Here is a 20,464-nt window from a genome sequence, read left to right as displayed (position 1 = left end):
TACCAATATCGTTTCATATTTCTCTAACAGAGAGGGGGAACACTGGTTATGTACATGTCTGCTATGTGGTGTAATTTTATATCCCAGATATTTAAATATAACTGTTCACATCTATAGGGATATCAGTTTCTTAACAGCTGTACCCTCTCCACTGGGAGGGTTAGATTCAGGACTTCAACTTTTCCATAAATATATTGTACCCTAACACTACTTCAAATTCGAGTATCAAATTATTTTCAGGAGCAAAGTCTAACGCTTTACAGAGCCAAGAGGACAACATGGGGTCATTATACATTATTCCTGCCCAAAAGGTATTCCTTGGATAGATGCAGACTGTCGGGTATGGCACACCAATGGCTCATTCTGAGAGCAAACAGCATAAGGGATAGAGGGCATTCTTGCTACGTTTCTCTGAGCAGTCTAAAAAGTTTAGGCAGATGGCCAATCAGCGCAATCCTGCCCATGGGGCAACATTAGTCTGCCATCACCATAGTTATAAACTGAAGCCCAAATCTAGACCACCACTCCCCCAAGACTGATGATAGATAAGTGAATTCTACAGTCAAAGTCTTATATTGCATCTAAAGACGCAAGTAAGGTGGTTTCTCATGGACTTTTTCAACCAGCTGTACTATGCACCATTTGTTGTCATTTGATTGTCTATGCTTAATAAACTCGGTTGATCAGCCCTTAAAGGATCGTTTCTAGTCTAGAGGCCAGAACTTAAGTGAACAGTTTGGCATCCAGAGTGACAAGGACTACAGGTCTGTAGGAGAAGCAGAACAGAGTATCCCAGCTTGGATTAGTAATAACAATGACTGTAGTGTCACTGGTGGATGGCATTACTGCCCCAAACTCTGTGAAGTAGTTGGAAAGATTGGTTAATTTGCAGGACTATTGCAATATGTATATACTACGATTTTTACAACATGAACATATCACAACTACGATATCACAGCACTAGATAGAATGGCATTAAAAAAAGTACTTTAACCCCTTCGACGCTCATGACGAGCTCAGCTCGTCATGAGGTGTACCTCTAGTACACTCATGACAAGGTGAGCTCGTCATGTAAAGTGGGTTTTTGAATTTTCCAGCGCACAGCGGGAAAATGCACCGCATGGGTGCAGTTAATGCGGTTAAGAAATCCAACAACAAAGGAGTGGAGTTAACATTTAGATGAAGGTCATTTTAAGCCTTAGGGACGAGTTAGGAAAGGACATACTTCCGATCTTGGCAAAGAATCTCTTAGGGGCTTGGAGAAGATGAAGGCTGATAGAAAGAAGGGTTCCCCTTGGAACTTATTTCTGAATGCAGGAGGAGGGGAAGAAACAGGATTAGCAGCAGATGGCCCGATGTAATTAGAGCACTGAACTGGATTCCGGTAGTGATTGATAGCCAGTATAAATTATTAAGATTGGGAAAGGCCCTGGAAAAGCAAAGAGACCTACAAATCAGTCAGGCTGCTTGGTTTTGGATACTTTGAAGGCGGTGGAACTGGGTTTTACTGAGACCAAGTTAAACAGAATTGCAGTACTCCTGATGATATGCAACTCTACTTGAAAGTCTCTCATGGATGCAGACATTCTAAGCCCTCAAACACTGCTTGCACATCATCCAAACATGGATGTTCAGCACCCACCTGAAGCTCAACTCAGTCAAGACAGTATACCTCTTATTTGCCAAAAACAGCAACCAAGGTACAGCACCGACCTGGCTCAATGACATGAACCTTGACAGTTTCGAACTCTACCTTTCACCAAATGCCAAGTCACTTGGACACACCCTGGTCACAAACCTCGCCGTCAAAGAAACTCATTGCCCAAAAATATCAACCACAGCCTGGTACAAGTTCTCTTCCCTACAGAAAGTCAAATTGTTTATTCCTGAAATAGATTTCAGAACTGTTGTTCAAGCCCTAGTACCCGCGCATCTGAATGGTGGTAATGTCCTACCATAAGGCCTCCTACACATCTCACTGGCACCCATTAGCGGCAATCTACACGCCGCAGCCGGTCTCATCCCCGGCTGAAGAAATATAATCACAACACCTCCAACCTGATTGTATTCAATCTGCTTCCCCTGCCAGCCCACACGTGCTCCAAACCCAGCTGTATCATTTACAAAGTCATCCTGATCAGCGCCTTCACTAATCTTGAAGACAAGCTCACCGCCACTGCTGGTTCTTGGCACACTCGCGGCTAGGACACAATCGGACTACAGACTAAGAAGTGTAAAAAGTCATTTTTTTATGTATGCACCCTGGATCCGGAACAACATCCCTGTATCCATCAGGCCTGGCCCAAAACTGCTCTGGTTTAGGAAAGCGTTGTAGGCCCACCTCTTTAAAGAACAGTACATCACAATACCTTAACCTTCCATGTGGGAATTGGGTTACTGTTTGAGGGGGTGAAATCCTGCTTAAGCAGTAACCACAATCCTTGTCAGGGTGAAGCACAATCCAACTCCAAATTAACTTGTGTGCAACTCTCTGACAGCGTGGCACGGAGCAGTCAGGCTTAACTTAGAGGCTGACAGAACTTCACATTGGCGGGAAGTGTGAGCGACAAGGTTTTGGAAGCAATAGGAGAACAGATCCGTACAGTGAGCATGAATTCCCCACCCTCCCCCAGCAAACCAATGAACAGGAGCCGTTCTGTGTTCAATTCTTAAGCTGCTATACATGTCCTCAATCTCTAAATCAAACTCCCTTCCCACAACTAACCCCCGTCCCTCCCCTTCACCCAGGCGTGTAACTTGTGTTCAAATTACTAGTTTGTGATATTCGTTTGCTCCAATCTGCGTTTCCCATTTGTCTGAGGTAGCACTTTATGATCCCTCATAATAGCTGCTTGGATTTATCCCATGACTCATACGGTCTGAAGACTAACAATTCCCTTATTTTGCCACCTTTCCATGGATTTGTCTAATGGGATTGAAAGGAGCAGTAAGCAATAGTTCCAGGGTTGGAATGCTCTTTTGAGTGTGTGCAAACCTACTAACTTGCATGTTTATGGGGTTTTCACCAGCACTTATCTAAACTTCTACCATACTGAGAAAGGTTGAAAATTTACTCCTTGACAAAAGCAGAAGTGAAACTTCCTCCAAGGTTGCAAAAAAAGTGGTTGGAAGGAAAGTTAGCTTGTAAACGCTCAACCGATTTTACATGATCAAATGTACATATTCATATTTGTTCCTGCTAAAATGGAGTTCACAAATATTTTCTAGGAGTATGATTTCCAGGCCTCCTTCCGCAAATTCGTGTGATTTCTTGAAAGCTGTAAATCTGCACTAATGCAAAGGCATATACCACAAATGCACCTTTGTGATTTTATCAAGAATAGGGCATCTAATTAGGGCTGGTGTTAACCAAGATCTTTTGTTTTTTTATTGAAAGTGCATCTCTTTCTGTATTGGCTGGCTTCACTGTGACAGCATTCTGCTCTTTCACAAGAAGCATATCAGCACACATATTTGGTTCACTGCCAGGAACTGCTGTCGCAATGAGTGTTTTTTGAGACCAAAACATTCGTGTTTTGCTAATGTTTGTTATAATGGCGAGGGCCTGGCAGCTCCTACAACAATAGGTTTTACAAAAACATGTCAAAACAAAACACGCATTGACAAAACCAAAAGGCTGACCCCCAATGCCAGACCTATTGGCTTTGCCAATGCTTGTTTCTTTTCATGTTTCCTGTAATTTTTTTGAAAATACTAGCATGAATCAACATTTTTACTAACTGATGCTGCAAAGAAATGTTAGCTAAGATTTGCAGTAAATTTAGCAAACCATTTTTTTTCCTGGTTGCATTTGTTCGTGAATATTTTGTTTTGAAAGCAAAGAATCATCTATCTTGCTTTCAAGCTTCTGCAGATATTTGCATCTTATCAGAGGGCATTCTGGGAGCATTATAGTAGCTTCATATTGTTAAACTTTTCAAACATGTGAACACATTTTTATACTGGAACCATTGTCAGTAGGGCAATCCGAGCTTACAACATTTCCTCTGAGTACTCACCCTAATAATAAAGGATTTGTATTATTGAACCATGAATACAAGTTGGAATAGCATGAACATAGGGACACAAACATTACCTTAGCAGCAGACAATTCCCTTCCCTGCTTCACAATGGGATACTGTAAACTGGCAGCCAAAGAGTTTGTGCTGTAGGGGTCGGACAAGGACAAAATAAACAAAAAAACACCTGTTGTCCTTGACCCCAAACAATATGTCCTGGGCATTGGCCTACAGTAATTCCACACCCCTGAGAAGGGCACCATTTGGAGGTCAAGGGTGTACTCCTGCTGGATCAGGGTGCTGGTTCAGGTGGTTGGGAGCCTGTTATGTCCCTGTGGCTCTGAACAGGAGGCCAGCAGACTAGCCCTTGGAGTTCTGGGTTATAGATTAAGATGCAGGTCCAATCTCTCTGACTCAGCAGAGGGCAGCAAGGCAGCAGTTTGGCATCGTCCATAAGAGTGGCAGTCCTTTCAGCAGCACAGTCGTTCTACTTTCTGACAGAGTCTCCACAGGTCCAGAAGTGTATTGAAGAGTTGGTGTCTGGTGTCTGAGGTCCAATACGTATACCTAGTGCTACCTTTGAAGTGGGTGAAGCTTCTTTGGGTTTTAATTTGAAGTGCACAGGTTTCCTGCCTCCAGACTAACTACAGGGGGTATGCAGGCAGTAAATTCAATTACAAGTAGTGCTATGCCCAGCTCCACCTTCCCATCCTGAAAGTGCATGTGGCTGGCTAAAAGAAATACACCAAGCCCAGCAGACTGCTAACCGTAGTCATCTGACCCAGTGACAGGCTACAGGCAGGCACTAAATGGTCAATGGCAGGAAAATGCCAACTTTCTAAAAGTAAAACTTTATCATAAGAAAGGATTTTTCATTACAATGCCAAAGAAACCAACCCTGCACTGGTTACTTGTTCCCATTTGGAAGCTAAAGCTTACTTAATGTAATGAAGCACCTCCAATGTTACTCTATGGGAGATGTAGGCCTTGCACTAGTGAAAACGAACTCCTTCTTACGTATGCCCTTACCTACAGTGGACTGCTAAGGTTTCATTTGTAGTCTACTGTAGGGTTTCTTCGAAGATATCGTTATGAATTTGGAAAATGGCCCGTTCATCACGAAAATACGAATGTGGCTTTCTCTCTTATTAATTTCCCAATTCTTTTGATATGATTACCCGTAATACGTAATAGACTAGTATATTACGTGGCACCATTAGCTCAGGGGGTGGAACCATGTGCCTGCTTAACTGTAGGCTAAGGGGTCGATTCCTGTATTAGATACTAGTGAGCTCTTACGATTTCTATTTGGAGAGGAATAAAAAAAAAGTCTTAATGTATATGGTGTGTAGAATTAATACTTTTTGGTGTTATATTGTTCATTAGTATTGAGGCTTTGCGGCAGTGGGTGTTATTAAGAAGTCTCCCAAGGGAGAAATAATTTATGATATGTGTGTTACTGACTACACGATTTAGACGTGTTTTAATCTTGACTAGTTGGATGTTGTTTTCCGACATTCATTAATTTTAGCTTTATTTACAAACGGGCGCATATTATCATCTGGTATCTCGGATATATCTGATATTGATACATTTCTGTAATGGATTTGATGTAGTCCAATATGGCGCTCCCGTTGAGGACAGTAACCTAGATACGTACATTGGATGCCGATTTTTAGGTCTCGCCTAAGCTATTGTGTAAGCAATGCTTTGGCGAGATATTAAGTAAGGGGCTTTTAAAAGTGCTCCCAAAGGCTGCAGGCGGATCGGGTACGGTGCATGTGCGCCAGGCTCGCGCACCATTTGTCCGCCTGCTGATCACTTTTGCGGCCGCTTTGATGTTCTCAGTGAGCTGCGCGACCACTGAGAATATCAAAGCTGCCGCAAAAGTGATCACCATTTGCGCGCGCACCACTCGCGTGCATTCCGATACCGTTCTCATGTACTCGCCTGTCAGTGTATTTCTAATAATGTCTCGCGATTCTATGCTTCTTCCGCTCATTCACTTTCTGTTTCTCCTTCGCCTCCCACCCCTACATTTTTGTGGTTCTGTCACTATTGCTCAATTTTTATCCACCTCTGCATTTCTAGCCTCTTTCTTCTCTGGACACTTTAAATGTCTCCTTTCTTCCTTTATCTCTCTTGCCCAAGAATACCCTTTCCTCTATTGTGCTCCATTTTCTCTTCGCACCTCGGGATTTATGTCTCCAAACTGTCTGGTTTGTTTTTCTATCACTCTATCTCTTTCTCCCCAGCCTCTTCGAACTCTCTCCTTTATTTCTGGTGCACTTTCTATTTTCTCGGCGATTCTGCGCTTCTTCCGCTCATTCATTTTCTGTTTCTCCTTCGCCTCCCACCCCTACATTTTTGTGGTTCTGTCACACTGCCAGATTCCACTGTCCCGACCTCTCTTCTAACACACTGTGCCTGTTTACGTTTTCTTGTTCGTTTTAAATATTTAAGTGTCTAAACTGTTGTGATCTTTTTGTGGGCCTGTTTTTTCAGTTGACTGCACCATTGTAGACCTCTGCCATCCACTGGCAGTATTAATCAGTTTATTGCAGTGAGCGAATAACACTGCAAAAATATACAAGTCTGCTATAGTGATGTCAGCGACACAAACAGGTCTTGTAAATATTGAACTTACATAGTGACAGCAACAATGGAAATAAAGTGCCTTTTCCAAAGAGGAAAATAAAATAAAATCTTAGGAGACAGGTCAACATAAGGTACAACATATCAATTTTCTTCGTGGTCGATCTGTTTACCGTTAAATAATAAGATGCGTTTTTGATATTTCTGGAAGCTCCTTGTAATATGTTTCATTATCTCATTCATTACCTACAAATACTTGGGGCTTTCGCTTACACTTAATGGTGACTGTGTTCTCATTTCTTCCGCCCAGCCTCAGAAAACAAACAAAAAATATGTTTTTGAAATTCTTTGCTGTGCTGCCACCAGGTATTGCGAGATATAAAATAAATCTGTGGCCTCATGCGAAACTCTTCCTTCAATGTGCTTGACAGGCCATAGCAATGTGCGTCAGAGGTACCTGCCTAGTGGCGGTCATTTCAGGCGCTCATCACAGTAAGTGGAGTCACTTGGAATGTTCACCTGAAAAGGCCGAGAGGGGGCAGGGCCGCATCCTTTCCCCGGCGGCTTGCGCCAACTTAATTTGCTCTTCCTCCGGTGCCTTTCCCCATATGGGAACAAAGCCAAAGAGATGGCTATTCGGTGTGCATTATGTGTGGCAGTATCACCAGAGCATGAAGCAGAGCCGCCTTTCTTTTGTTTTGCAAGCTGTGGCATGCTCCTTGAAGCTCTTTTTTTTGCACCCACCCCTTCTAGCTTTGCATTGAGCCCCCGCGCCACCCTCACTCGGCACAAACACAACCTCACCCGTAATAAGGCGGCAATGCCTCTTCAATACTTACTCCTCCGTCACAGCATTTGCTGCCCTGCCAGACCTCCTCCCTCCGCTCCCAGGCATCTACCAGTCCCCACTCCACCATGAAATGCCGGAACTCGTGGACACCCCCAGGGGTACAAAAGTCACACCGCCTCAATAGCTCGTGCCGGCGCCAAATGCTTGTGTATTTCCTCCTTTACTCCATAACAAACCCCATAATGTATGTGCCAAACGCAATCAGTTCACCCCGTGGCGAGTGAGCTCGCATCATAAACTGAAAGCACGCATTTCCCTTAACGCTACGAACCAGCACAAACCAGCACAAAAAAAACCATACTTTACTAGCGTGCCCCACTATACATTGGTTTATGCCAACAGCAATGCGCCACTAATTCTGAAAGCTTTTGTGGTACGGACGAGGACGTAGTGCCTTTAGTCTTGTTGATTTATTGCAACTGTGTGCTATATTATAGTGGTTCTTCTAAGTTTCTATAAGGTCTTTACAATAGGGCACAATTTTAAGTCAGTATGTCCAAATTTGCCCAATTTGCTAGGTATGGACTAATGAATATTGTTCTTCAGTGTGGAACCCTGATTAATAGTTATGAATAGTTGAATAGTCAAACTGACGTGCATGATCCCATAGCAATTTGCAACATATATTATGTATTTTTTTTAAAAAGGCATATTTAAATGTAATAATATGGTACAGATTAAATGCATGTTCTACTGTCCGTATTTTTTTTATTTTTTAATATATAGCCATTTTATTCAATATTCTTTATTTCGGAACACTGTTCCTGTACACTATTTGATCGAAAAACTTGATAAAATCAGACCTAATACACTACATTGATTAGAAGCCGCAGATTCAATAATCCTTTTAGTTCCACACACATTTTGATCGCATATATTCAAATCAGTTTATCTACTTTAAAATAGTGTAGCAAGATGTAATCCATTCCCATGCAGCTGTTAAGTAGGTGAACTTTAAACACATCAGAAAAAAAAGTCCACTCTGCGTCAAATTGACAAAGGGCACTAAAGCAGTACATCTGAAGGCACCCTTTCGCAATTCATACCACAAATGCAGAGGCATTCCACTACTGAAGATCTTGTTACTCTGTCTGGTACTGCAAGTAACCTAGTTTTACTTACAGCTGGCAACCCCGCGCTGCGCTGTACTATCTGGAGCAGCGGATTTAAAATAGGAATTTCTGATCCGCCCCCACCCCCAAGCAGTGCCCATGCAGCGCGTGCCACTTTCCTGCCTTCCCCACCAGAAGCCGGGTCAGAGTTTAAGCACTGATGCGGAACCCGAGCATTCATTGCCTCCTGCCTTCCTACCAAGTCGCAGTCAAACTGAAAGCAAATTATTCCTGTCACCATTTCTGTTCCTCTGCGTTTTTACTGTTTTTAAAGAAAATGTGTGAAACGCATCTCTCAGCTAGTTGTCATAGGAGAGTCGGGCGTCCTTATCGCTGGAATGTCTGATTACAGAATACACTTTCCTGCGACGGGCCAACAGCACGCTCATGCCATCCAGGGCAAAGCATCTCTCATCCACACATCTAGCCATCCTCTTACCCACTCATCTAACCACCCTCTTACCCACTCATATCACCATCCTCTCATCCATTTAGCCATCCTTTCACCCACTCATTCAACCATGCTCTCACTCATTCATTCATTATTCTATCCACCCAACCATCCATCTTTCACCCATCCACAAATGCATCCTTCTAGCCACCCATTCATCTTTCACCCATTCAGTGTTCATACTTTCACCCATTCATACATCCATCATCTTTTCACACACTCATACACCCATCCTCTCACAAATGTATCCATGATTTCATGCACCCACTCATCCATATATCCTTTTATCAATCCATTATTTCACCAGCTCATCCATCCATCCTTTTTCCCCTTTTCTACTACTAGCCCATCTTTTTTCTTCTTTATTGCGTTAATGGCGCCCGTTTATCTGCCAAGTTGCAGACAGAAGAGGTACATAGAGAGCCCCACCCCTCTCTAGCTGCTAAAGTGGTGGTTCACAATGTCAATGCAATAGATCTATGTTCTGTAGCTCAGAAGCTGGGGCGTGGCCTTTGGGGATGCTGCCCACCGGTTATTCGCAGCTGTCTCTCCTGTCTCCTTGTAACCCTGCCCCTCCTTTCACCACAGGCTCTCTGTTTCATACCCGCTCACTTATTTCACCTCAGCCTTTCAGTCTATCCTGTGGCACTCCCCACTACCAATCCAGGCTGTCTCTGCGCTTTTCTAGTCACCCTGTCCCTTCCTTCACTAGAGTCTCTGTTTCTTACCGGTCTCCTCCATTCACTTCACCCCTTCTGTCTCTCCTAAATGCCCTCCCCATGGGCTGTCTCTCCCTCTCCGAGTCACTTTGTTCCTCCTTTCACCAGGAGCTCTCGGTTTCTTAGTGGACTCCTACTGCTACTGTCTTTTAGTGGTACTGCTGTCCTGTACTACACGGGCTATCTCTTTCCTCGTCATTCGGTCCCTCCTTTCAGCAGAGGCGGCTGTCCTTTTCTCAACCAGTCACTTATTTCATCTCAGTCTTTCAGTCTCTCATGGTGAGGATGGGGATGGAAGAAAGAATTGAGGGGACACCAGGGAGGAATAAAGTGATAACATTTGTGAACCTACATCATTCCAGTGCAGAGAAGCAAGGTCACTGGCCGCCTTCACCAGCTGGCATCTCATCGTGCCAGTGCAACGAGGCAGGGTGACTGGCTGCCTTCAGCAAATGGCATCTCATTGTGCCAGTGCAGGCAAGCAGAGTGACTAGCTGCCTTCAGCAGCTGGTGCAGGGTGGCTGGCTGCCTCACACACACACACACACAACCACACACACACAACCACACCGTCAGTCCACACTTTCACCAGGCACAGACACCATCAGTCGTCAGTGCACGCTTTCAAAGGGCACAAACGCCACCAGCCGTCAGTGCACGCTTTCACCGGGCACAAACACCACCAGCTGTCAGTGCACGCTTACACCAGGCACATACCACCAGACATCAGTGCACGCTTTCACCAGGCACACACACACCACCAGACGTCCGTGCACGCTTTCACCAGGCACACACACACCACCAGCCGTCAGTGCACGCTTTCACCAGGCACACACCACAAGCCGTCAGTGCACTCTTCCACCAGGCACACACACCACCAGCAGGCAGTGCACACTTCCACCAGGCGCACACACTCCACCAGCCATCAGTGCATCATTTCTACAGGCACACACACCACCAGCCATCAGTGCACACATCAATTGTTAACGCATCCACAATTAACTATTGCAGCAATCGCAGTATGGCGCACTTTACTTTTAAACATATTCACCTAAAGCGCAGCATGCCACCATTGCTAAAAAATAAATACACATTTGGCCTCCAATTTATAGACTTTTGTTGCAATTGGTGTTGCAATATTTAGCAATGCCAATAGCTCAAACATAATTAATGCGAGACCTATTGCATTGCAAATGCTTGTTATGTCTAGTGTGGGCTTCCGATATAAATAACCATTTAAAGATGGTGTTGATGCTACACGCCATGGACTGTACCGGCATTACTCGCCATTGTAACTTGCGGTTAACCTAAAGGTAAGAACTTGACTATGGCAACTATTGGAGGGATCGAGATTCGGACCACCCCCCCCTTTTTTTTGTAAATGTTAGTGGGATACTTGTATTGGCATTATGCAGTTGCGACAATTTACATAATTTGTTTTTTTAAATTTAGCTCGAGATTCGGCCGCCACTCCTCCTCCTCCTTTTGTATAGTAATGGTTGTAATGGCATTATGCTTTGATAATATAGCATACACTGTGACGTTAATGATGTTAACCCCTTCGATGCTTGTGACGGAACCATTCCGTCATCAGTCACGGTTGAGCTGTGCTGATGACGGAATGGTTCCGTCACGACCACACCCTGTTCTGGAATGTCCAGCACCGGGGGGAAATCGGCGCCGCACGCAAGGTGTTAATTATGTTAGAAACTTGCGTGTTCGTATTTGGTAAACAAAATTATTACAAAGACGGCTTTTGAATTTGTGCCTAAGTTAGTTCATATAATAATGACTGGTATTTGTGAGAAGCGTATGACTTTAAATTGTATACGCCTAAATGTACTGAAACAGTTGACAATTGATTTAGCTTAGAATCGGATATTATAAGAGATATGACAATTAAGTTTACTCATATGACTTTTTAGGATACCGGCTGATGTTACTGAGACCACATACTGATTGATGAATATAGATATTAGCGACTGAAAGCACCTGACCCAGTGAGTGCGGATCGGCCGTCATGGTATTAAAAAGTCAAATGAAGGATGTTTATTAACTGTATTGAAAGTACAACGCGATTCGAAATCTAAGTGGGTCATAATTACATGATGTTTGTTTGCAAGTTGCCATAGGTTTTACATTGTCCGTCATATCAGACGAAGGCTGTCCATGATAGAGGCAGTCAATACCAGTTGTGTTGAACTGATATAGCAGTCCACGGTGAGTTTATTGTGATCAGCTGTGTTGGTGCAATGGGATGTGTATAGGGTTTTCTAATTTGGTCATTTGGGACTCTTTAGTGGCAGTTTGATTATTTGTCACGTTCATGTTAACTTGCCTAGTTGGTCACTTATATAGTTTAATTCTAGGATTGATTTTTTGAGAGGTCTCTCTCTCTACCTGTTTTTAGCAATATGTGTATCTTTTGTATACACCCTGAAGTGTTGCTGCCTTTTATTTCACTGGGTGTAAGCATTCTGATTCTATCTATAATCTTTTTTATTTGTGGAGCACCGGGTGTTCTTATTTTCATACTCTCTTTTTGTTGTGGAGGTTAGGTTTGACACAGAATCATGCTTATGTCCTACATCATAACTTAGCCATACATTTGTTTGTTCTAGCCCTGATGAAGTCTTTGGCTATCACCATTAGATGAAACACGTGTTGGCAAGAACTGTGGCTGTTGGTTGTATCATTGAAGAACTGTTGTATGTTTTGAGACCAACATTTTTTTTCCCTAAGATACAAGTTATAGAATAAAGATCAAGGACGAACACTTGGAAAAAAAACTACTGCATGAACTTATGCTTTGGAGTTTATATAATTTGCTCAGGAATTTGAACTCTGGGGTGGTCGTTGTTTCAATTTCCTTTGACGCAGTCTTAAATTAATTTATTTTTCTGATTACGTAGTCATGTGACTGTGCGCACGCTATACCCCACTGCCCTTTTGTAACATTTAAAGACATGTGACGTCTGGCCGGTCTCCCAAGAGCAAGTTCCAGATTACAACTCTCGTCACAGAGGTATTAAGCCATTAAACATTTAGGAAGACAACTTTACCATGTCTTGTCAAGCGTACATGGCATCCTGTGACCAAAGAGTGCAAGACGGCCAGTCTCAGCCTCAGCACTGCAGCTATTATCAAATAGCAATGTAGTCATGCATACGGAGTAATTTGTGCAGCAAGGTCTCATGTGAGATCTGGAGTGCCTATGTCACCCCTCCACAGCCTTTCTCCCTCCTTTCATAAAAATCACATATAGGTTAACTTCTGTGAAACTTGGTAAACAGGCATTCAAAATATTAAGATATAACATAAGGAGATCAGGATTGCCCTCAACATTTTTCATCGAATACTCAAGCTGACAAAGATGAGCTCCATTACAGTTCGTATGCTGCACAGTTGCAGGAGCAGTGGGGTGGAAGCTGGGGTGGGGTGGGTGATAGCTCAGTCGTATCCAACAACTTGGTGTCTGCTGCAACGGAACCTGTAGGGTAGGCTAACCAGCCCAGGGTCGCACCCTTTCCAACAGTCGAAAAGTTGAACATTCACCTCCCATTACATACAAAGGTAGATACGTTTCCTCTTCCCCCCCACTGGGCAGTTATTCGTGGTCCCCAACATGACTCTCCAACATCACAAAATGTATTACTTCACTCACTGCTACTGCTCATTGTATCGGTCTCACTTCTCTTTAAAACTACTGGTCCCATTGTGCTTTTTGCTGGTGCTATGTCCACCGCTTCTTCCCTGCGATTTTGGGTTCAGCAAAACATCTATAAATCTCAGTCCCGATGCTGCTGGGAATTTTCCAGCATCAAGTGGTTTGTTTTCAATGAGCCATTCATTTAGTTCATTTTACCAAACTTTTATTGGTACTTATCTATTTCCAAGTTGATAGGATTTGCCTCCATACTTGTGGCAATTCCAAAGGGATAAATCGATCGGTATGATACTTTTCTGGCATCAGCTGTCTCTGTTACGGCTCTACAATACCTGTAGAGTGTTTTGTGATATGACTTGAAATATTGTACATGAAAAGTTTTGAATGGCCACTTCATTTCACTTCCTCGCAGTTTGGAGAAAACGTTCTTGTCATGTAGTAGTGGAACTTAGCTAGTACATCACGTGGTCTCTGGGTGTGTTGTGGTCACCTCGTTCCCACTCAGTGCACCCTGTGATGGTGATTCTCCTCAATAACCACTCCCAGCAATTAGGAAACGAAGCACAGCACAAATGAGTTCGGGGTGGGTCCATCTGCTCCATCCTTAAGGCCTCAAATTTGGTTGTTCTTCCTGCACGATTTATAATCCAATTCCTCCACCATCAAGAGGTGGACTTCTAGGTGCAATTTACATTCTCAGATTGTCTTAAACATCGCTAATAAATCCACTCTAACATCAGTCTCCACCACTCTGATCCATCGAGTGTACAACTTGCCTCAGAGCCTTAATTTGTCACCTCTGAATTTCCAGCGCAGTTCTTGCTAGAATGTTCTGAAGGCTATCAAGTAGTTCTGCTTTCCTAAAAGCTTTGTGTTGTTTAGGCAGGAAGCTGTCACGTTTTGACTGACGCATTTCTACTTGCGCCTGCTATTCTTTGTTTGATTGTTGGGCGCTTGAAAGGGCCGCAGGCCTTTCCGCGTGCTTTTGTTGAGAGGAATTCACCTTTTGCAGTTTAAGCTAGGTCCTTGTGCAGGCTCACTTGTTGCTCAATATCTATAGTGTAATCGAGATATCTGTCACTGGGGCTCTCAGCTGTGAAATCATCCTTTAAGGAGACTGTTTACACACCCGACCGGGATCAATGAATTTGCACACACAACATTTTGAGGCAGTATTGGGTTATTTTGATTACAGCTCCTAAGACACTCGACATGCAGCTTGTGTATCTGCATCTCGACCCATTCATGGAGCTGTTCCAGTGGGCATATTTATTCAAGGAGCAGCATTTGCTCCTCATCTTCTATGTAGAACATTCCATTATAGTACACTTTCTACTGCTCATTTCAGACCCCTTCACCGTTCTCGGGGCTCCTATCTGGAGCCTTCGTACTGGATGATATCTGGAATCTGCCGCCGGCCCAGGCCCTTACGCCACTCAGAAATCTTGATTTTGGAGGTGAATACTCAAGTGTGTAAGTCAATGTAAAAAGTGTTTGTTTTTTTTAAATGTAAATGGCACACAAGCATTTTGTCGCTTTTTAAGTTTTACACAAGGTAGATTTATAAAAGGTACAAAGTAAATGTATACTCCTAACAGGCGGAGATAGTGACATGAATGTGAAAGAGCGTGGGACAAAGTAATAAGGAGATTGCTACACCAATGTCTCCCGAGAAAATACTCTAAATATGGAAGAGCAGCTGGATCATTATTTATTCCATAAAGTTTTCTGAAATGAGGTATCACGAGGGGCTGGGGGGGGGGGGGTCTCTGTGAGGCCATGAGTTAGAGGCAACGCTGTTATGTCACTATGAGCTGGACAGGGGTTGCAATGAAGGATAGGGCACAGGCAGGGAGAGCCAGTTCCGAGTGGAGAGTCAGGTGGTGTGGTTTGAGTGAAAGCAAAGTATGGCTGGGCTCTTTTGTGGTAAGGGGATATTAGCAGTGGTGATGCAGATATACTCTAGTCCGGGTTTTATTAGGTTGTATGCCACGAGCCTGGTCTTAATCAGAGGCACGATTTTCATTTGCAAAGGTTGCTTGTGGATTCTGCCAAAAAGACAGAGCTTGTGTGCAGTAATATCAGGGAGGTTCGTTTGCTGTTTACCTGTGATTTGTGTGGGATTTACCTGTTTTTATGAGGCAGAAGTACTGAATCAAAGTAAAACTGGAGATCAGAGGTGGGGACATGAAACTCCTCGATGACGCTTTCTAGCCATGTTTATTCAGCATCTGCATTTGACAGGAATTTCTAGACAATGAGGTGCTGAGAAGGAGGATTAAGGGTCGAGAGTGTGGCTATTATGGAGCTTGAGACAGATAAGAAGAGGGGCCTTATTAGTGAGAAGCTTTTCAAATTGATAACATCGACAGACGTTTTGTGCCGCTTAAATAGGAGAAGATGTATTTGAATGAAAGCGTTTCTATTATCCACCAGCATTGTCAATGCCAAAAGGTGCCTCGTCAGTCAGTGATAGATGTAATCATTGAATAAGTCATCAAACATTCACTCTGTCATTCGTCATAGCACTCATGCATCCAATCATCCACCCACTGACTTATTCATACACTCTTCCACTTGCAAAAGCACATTTAACTCACACACAAACTCAACACAATATGCAAGCTAAATTAAAGAATAATAATAGGAAAGCAAACATACTGCTGGCTAAACATGGCAGGCATATGTTTTCAATTTCATGTAAAACTAAACATAGAGGTGGTGGCCAGAGGTCTTGCAGTGGTAGTGTACAAGGTGTTTCATTGTTTTGAAGTTCCAGCATGGCTGTCATGTTTTAAAACCTGTGTTGACTATCTTGGAATGGTAACACAGTAAAACTATGTACAATACCATTCAGTGACGCCTGTCTGGAGAGTGCTCTAAAACTAATGAAAATAGAAATATGATAAGTAAAGCAATGAGAGGAAAAAGGAAAAACAAAGACTGGCCCTCCAGTCATGACACGGAAGAATGCTCCTTTTCAGGTGGATGTGTACTGATCAGAAAAATGATTTCGCTCATAAAGCAATAGATCCAATGTCTCAAGTGCTGACCCCCTGCCCCATCAGCCACTGGCTCTATTGCCCGGTGAGTGACAGCATGTTTAAGTTTTTTTTGGTTTTTTCTTCTCTATATTTCCTAATATATTATACATGGTGTTTTAATTGTTTTCATTACAAGGTCTGGGTGACAAGTCTATCAGACGTTCCAACGAGATTCCCACAAAAATGTATAGTACAAATGCTCTAGCCATTTAAGTTTGCCAGAGGGGATAATCAACACAAAAATCATTGCCTACAAAAGGTAATCTGTGAGATCTTATGTAGCAATCGACATGCCTGCAGGCTTAATACAGTACAATAACTGTCCATCCTTAAAAGCTTATTGGTTCAAACATAGTTTTTCATAATAAATAAATTAAACAAATTGGCTTTGTCTGCATCTGGCATAACATGTTCCTATGAATCAATAAGGCCTAGAGCCTTGGCCTTTGGCTTGACATCAAAACCAGCACAGGTTTACTGAAGTGCACTCAACAAAATTATGGAAGCTGTGTAAAGGACTGCTATATACCCAATGGTGTACACTACTGGTGTGTTGTTAATTGTGTAAAGAATGGTGCTACCATGATTCCAGAAACGATCTCCTGCTATCTAAGGTTGTCGTTCAAGCTTGTAGCCACAATGGCCCCAGCCAAACACAAGACAAATAGAAAAGGCAACAGAGCACACAATCGGACTAGGTTCTAACAAAGTATAAAGTTAAACAGTTTTACATTTTGAAACGTATCTGAGTTTGTTGCATAGTTACACTTGAAAAGAGCAAATTGTCTATACAGCCAACATGTGTTTCATCCCACTGGACGTTCTCAATGCTGCAAAAGAATACACCCGAAGCCACAATTACAATAGTTAACATATGATTAAAATATGTTATACGACCAACCATAAAAAAAAAAGTAAGAACAAGAGAAATGTGTCATGGGCCACATTCAGAACTCCAAAACAAAGTCTGTGCCGAGGAATGAAAAAAGCCTATTACAGAAATCTGGAATCCCGGTGTCCAAAAGTCGCAGTGCGGACCAGTCCAGTCAAATGTCAATATCAACCCAGGCTAGTGCTGGTGAAAATACTGGGAAACTGCATCCAATGCTCTCTTCCCGTGGTGAGACACCCATGTCATAATTTAGTTAGAATACATTTCAAATATGATATCACGCCCATAACTATATTCTAGATTAACCTGGTAGCAGTAGAGCTGTGATATATCAGTCTGTTCTACTGAACCAGGCCTAACAGCATTAACAACAGAAGGGACATGACCTCAATGAACAATATGAGAATGTTAACATTACCCAGACCGTAAGCCAGTGGGGAGATGGGGGTGAGGGGGTACACGAGTAAGTTGGAGAAATCTAAAAAGTCTTCTATAAAACACCACCATAGGGGCTCCACTGTTTGGAGTGTCTCCATTTCAAAAACACAACATCCCTTTATACAATTGATTCAACAGAAACATCTGCAGACATCCTGCCACACTCAGCAAGTTTGAGCATCCCTTCTCTCCCATGGACATTCACTCGTTCGGTGTACCAGTTAGCACACAATGTTGTCTCACCAGCAGCCAGCTTGGGAATTCGCGCGATCCTGCCGGTTATTTCGGCGCTCAGCACCGAGTAGTCCTGCTCGTAACCCTCAAAGTCTGAAGACATGTTTGCACTTCTGCAGCCTACACCAGCAGCACTGACAGCTTGAGCCGCTTCCGATAACACACACACACTCCACTTCCGGGCCCAGCTCCGCCCCTTCGCCTGGCGATAGAGGAAAAGAACACATTCGCTGAAGCAAAGAGAGCCCCGCTGCCCGCACGCTAATAATGTGGCCATATTGGATGCATGTACAATGACGAAATTGAGGCAACAATCTGAATTTAGTAGTCTTTTGAGAAAGAAAATATGTGTCGTTACAACTATAAATACAACAGAAATTGCTTTCTGGAAACGAATGAATAATTTATTTGTACACCACAAGCAATTAATGAAAAGGATATTTAATGGTTCATTACCACCACAGCATATAAAGAAAAGATTGGTCTATAAAAAAGTGATTTAGTCATTGATTTTTTTTCTAAACACTACGTTCTGAAGTATTGCCCTTCTAACAAACCAACAACACTGAATAGCCTCCAGTTCTATATGTATTCGAGGCGATTATAGCTTAACATCTTCCTCTATAGTCCTTCTTTCACGTTTATAGTCTAACCATAGCAACCTAAGCTGCACCCCCACAACAACCATGAATTGCCGGAAGGGACGTCAAATCATTCAGCCAATAGGAATGCGAGCTATTTCTCATTCGGCGTCTTCGGTATTGTATTCACAAATATTAAACTGTTCCTCCCACTGCATCACGAAGGCGAAAAGCGTGGATAAATCGATGCAAAACAAACTGCTGTTTTCGGTAAACAGTAAGTCAAGATGGAATTCGAACACCAAATACTGCACCATGCCAAGAAAAGAGCCTGGACTCTTCCAACGTTGTTTCACTTCAGTACGGAATTGTTATCCCTCTGTATGAAAGTCAGCCGAGAAGGGTTATGTTACATGAAATGTCACAGATTTATGAAGTAGACAAAAGTTTTGGTAGCTGGCTACCCCCGTAGCGAACAGTTTACCTAGACTTGCTCAGTCGATATGTCAATTTGTAGAGCGCGCTGAAGACCCTTGAGGAAATTCAGGCCCTTGTGCGGGTGAGAAGAAGAATGGTCCCGCAGCATTATTCGAAGGAGTGTGGTCCCGCAGCATTATTCGAAGAGCTGGGACTTCAGCTTCCTGTGTTACTCCAGTAGTTAGGAGGAGGCTCTGATGTATTGCAGGTGGTTGCTCCATGTTTTAGGTGTGATTTAGGAGAACGAGGACCTCCTGCCCTGCTTTTGTGAAAGTGGGTGTGTGTGCGCAAGTGTGAGTGAGGCTCAGTGAGTGAGGTACGTGTCTGGATGGAATGTGAAAGTGTATGCAGCCGTTGAGGTATGCGGGTCTATTGTTGAGTAGGGCTTTGTGGGTGTGCGAGAAAAGTTTGAATTTGCTGCGTCTCTGAATGGTGAACTAGTGAGGCTCCCTGAGGTGAGGTGAGATGTGGGTGTGGCGTGGAATGTTGAACTTCTGAATGGTCAGAACCGTGTTCAGGAGGTCCTTGGAAATGCCGACATACAGTATGTTGACGTAGTATAGTCAGCTTGCAAGGAGTGCTTGCGTGGTGGTTCTTCTGATGTTTTGTGGAAGCCATTTGAGTTATCACAGCATTCACAGGATGTGGAAGCAGGCGGATATCACTGCGTTGACTTGTGCCATCATGTTGAGCTTGTCGCCCAGGATGAGCCCCAGAGTTCTAGCCTGGTCACTGGGTGTGGGTGCTGGTCCTAGTTCTGTTGGCCACCAGTTGATGTCCACAGGGAGTTCCTGTTTCCAAAGACCAGTACTTCTGTTTTGTCGTAGTTGAGTTTAAAGCAGTTGGTTCTCATCCATTCTGCTTCCGAGGTCCTGATGTTGGTTTTTGTGGGTGGATGTGTTACCTGTCCGGTAGAGGATGAGTTGGGTGTCGTCTGTGTAGGAGATGATGGTGAAGCTTCGAGATCTGATGATGTTCAGGAGTAAGGCTATGTGTTCGTTGAACAGGATATGGTTAAAGATGATCCATGAGGGACTACGCATATTAGGTTCTTGGCCTCCGGTGTGAAAGATATGAGTCTATCTCTTTGGGTTCTTTCCGTGAGGAAGGAGCAGATCCATGTAATCGTTGGCCTTTTGATGCCAAACTCATGGAGCCTTCTGAGAAGTGTGTTGTAGGAGACTGTGCCAAATGCAGCTGAGATGTCAAAGAGGATGGGGGCAGCTGTTTTTCCTTGGCCTAGGATGGTCCTGATGTTTTCAGTGGCTGCGTTGAGTGCCATTTCTGTGCTGTGATTCTGTCTGAAACCTAATTGTGTGTTGTCCAGTAGGTGGTAGACCTTGAGGTTGCTTTTGAGTTGTTTGTTGATGGCCTTCTCGGTCACT

The 20,464-nt window shown here is 43.4% G+C and overlaps 1 protein-coding gene across 2 annotated transcripts in view; it reads right to left on the bottom strand.

Moving 5' to 3' along the window:
- The window catches only part of VTI1A (vesicle transport through interaction with t-SNAREs 1A), a 1,126,058-nt gene extending 1,107,840 nt beyond the window's left edge, over nt 1-18,218 (bottom strand). Inside the window, exon 1 of one of the 2 annotated variants that reach the window (XM_078643783.1) lies at nt 18,031-18,218. In XM_078643783.1, the coding sequence (XP_078499909.1) occupies nt 18,031-18,124 (94 nt within the window). In that variant the 5' untranslated portion in view covers nt 18,125-18,218. The remainder of the gene's footprint in view (nt 1-18,030) is intronic. The other variant, XM_078643784.1, reaches the window with a different exon arrangement.
- Between the last annotated feature and the right edge of the window lie 2,246 nt (nt 18,219-20,464).

Source organism: Lissotriton helveticus, chromosome 5_1 (assembly GCF_964261635.1).
Source record: "Lissotriton helveticus chromosome 5_1, aLisHel1.1, whole genome shotgun sequence".
NCBI lineage: Eukaryota > Metazoa > Chordata > Amphibia > Caudata > Salamandridae > Lissotriton > Lissotriton helveticus.
Note: the sequence above shows the minus strand (reverse complement) of the source record. Positions and strands in the feature narration are given on the sequence as shown.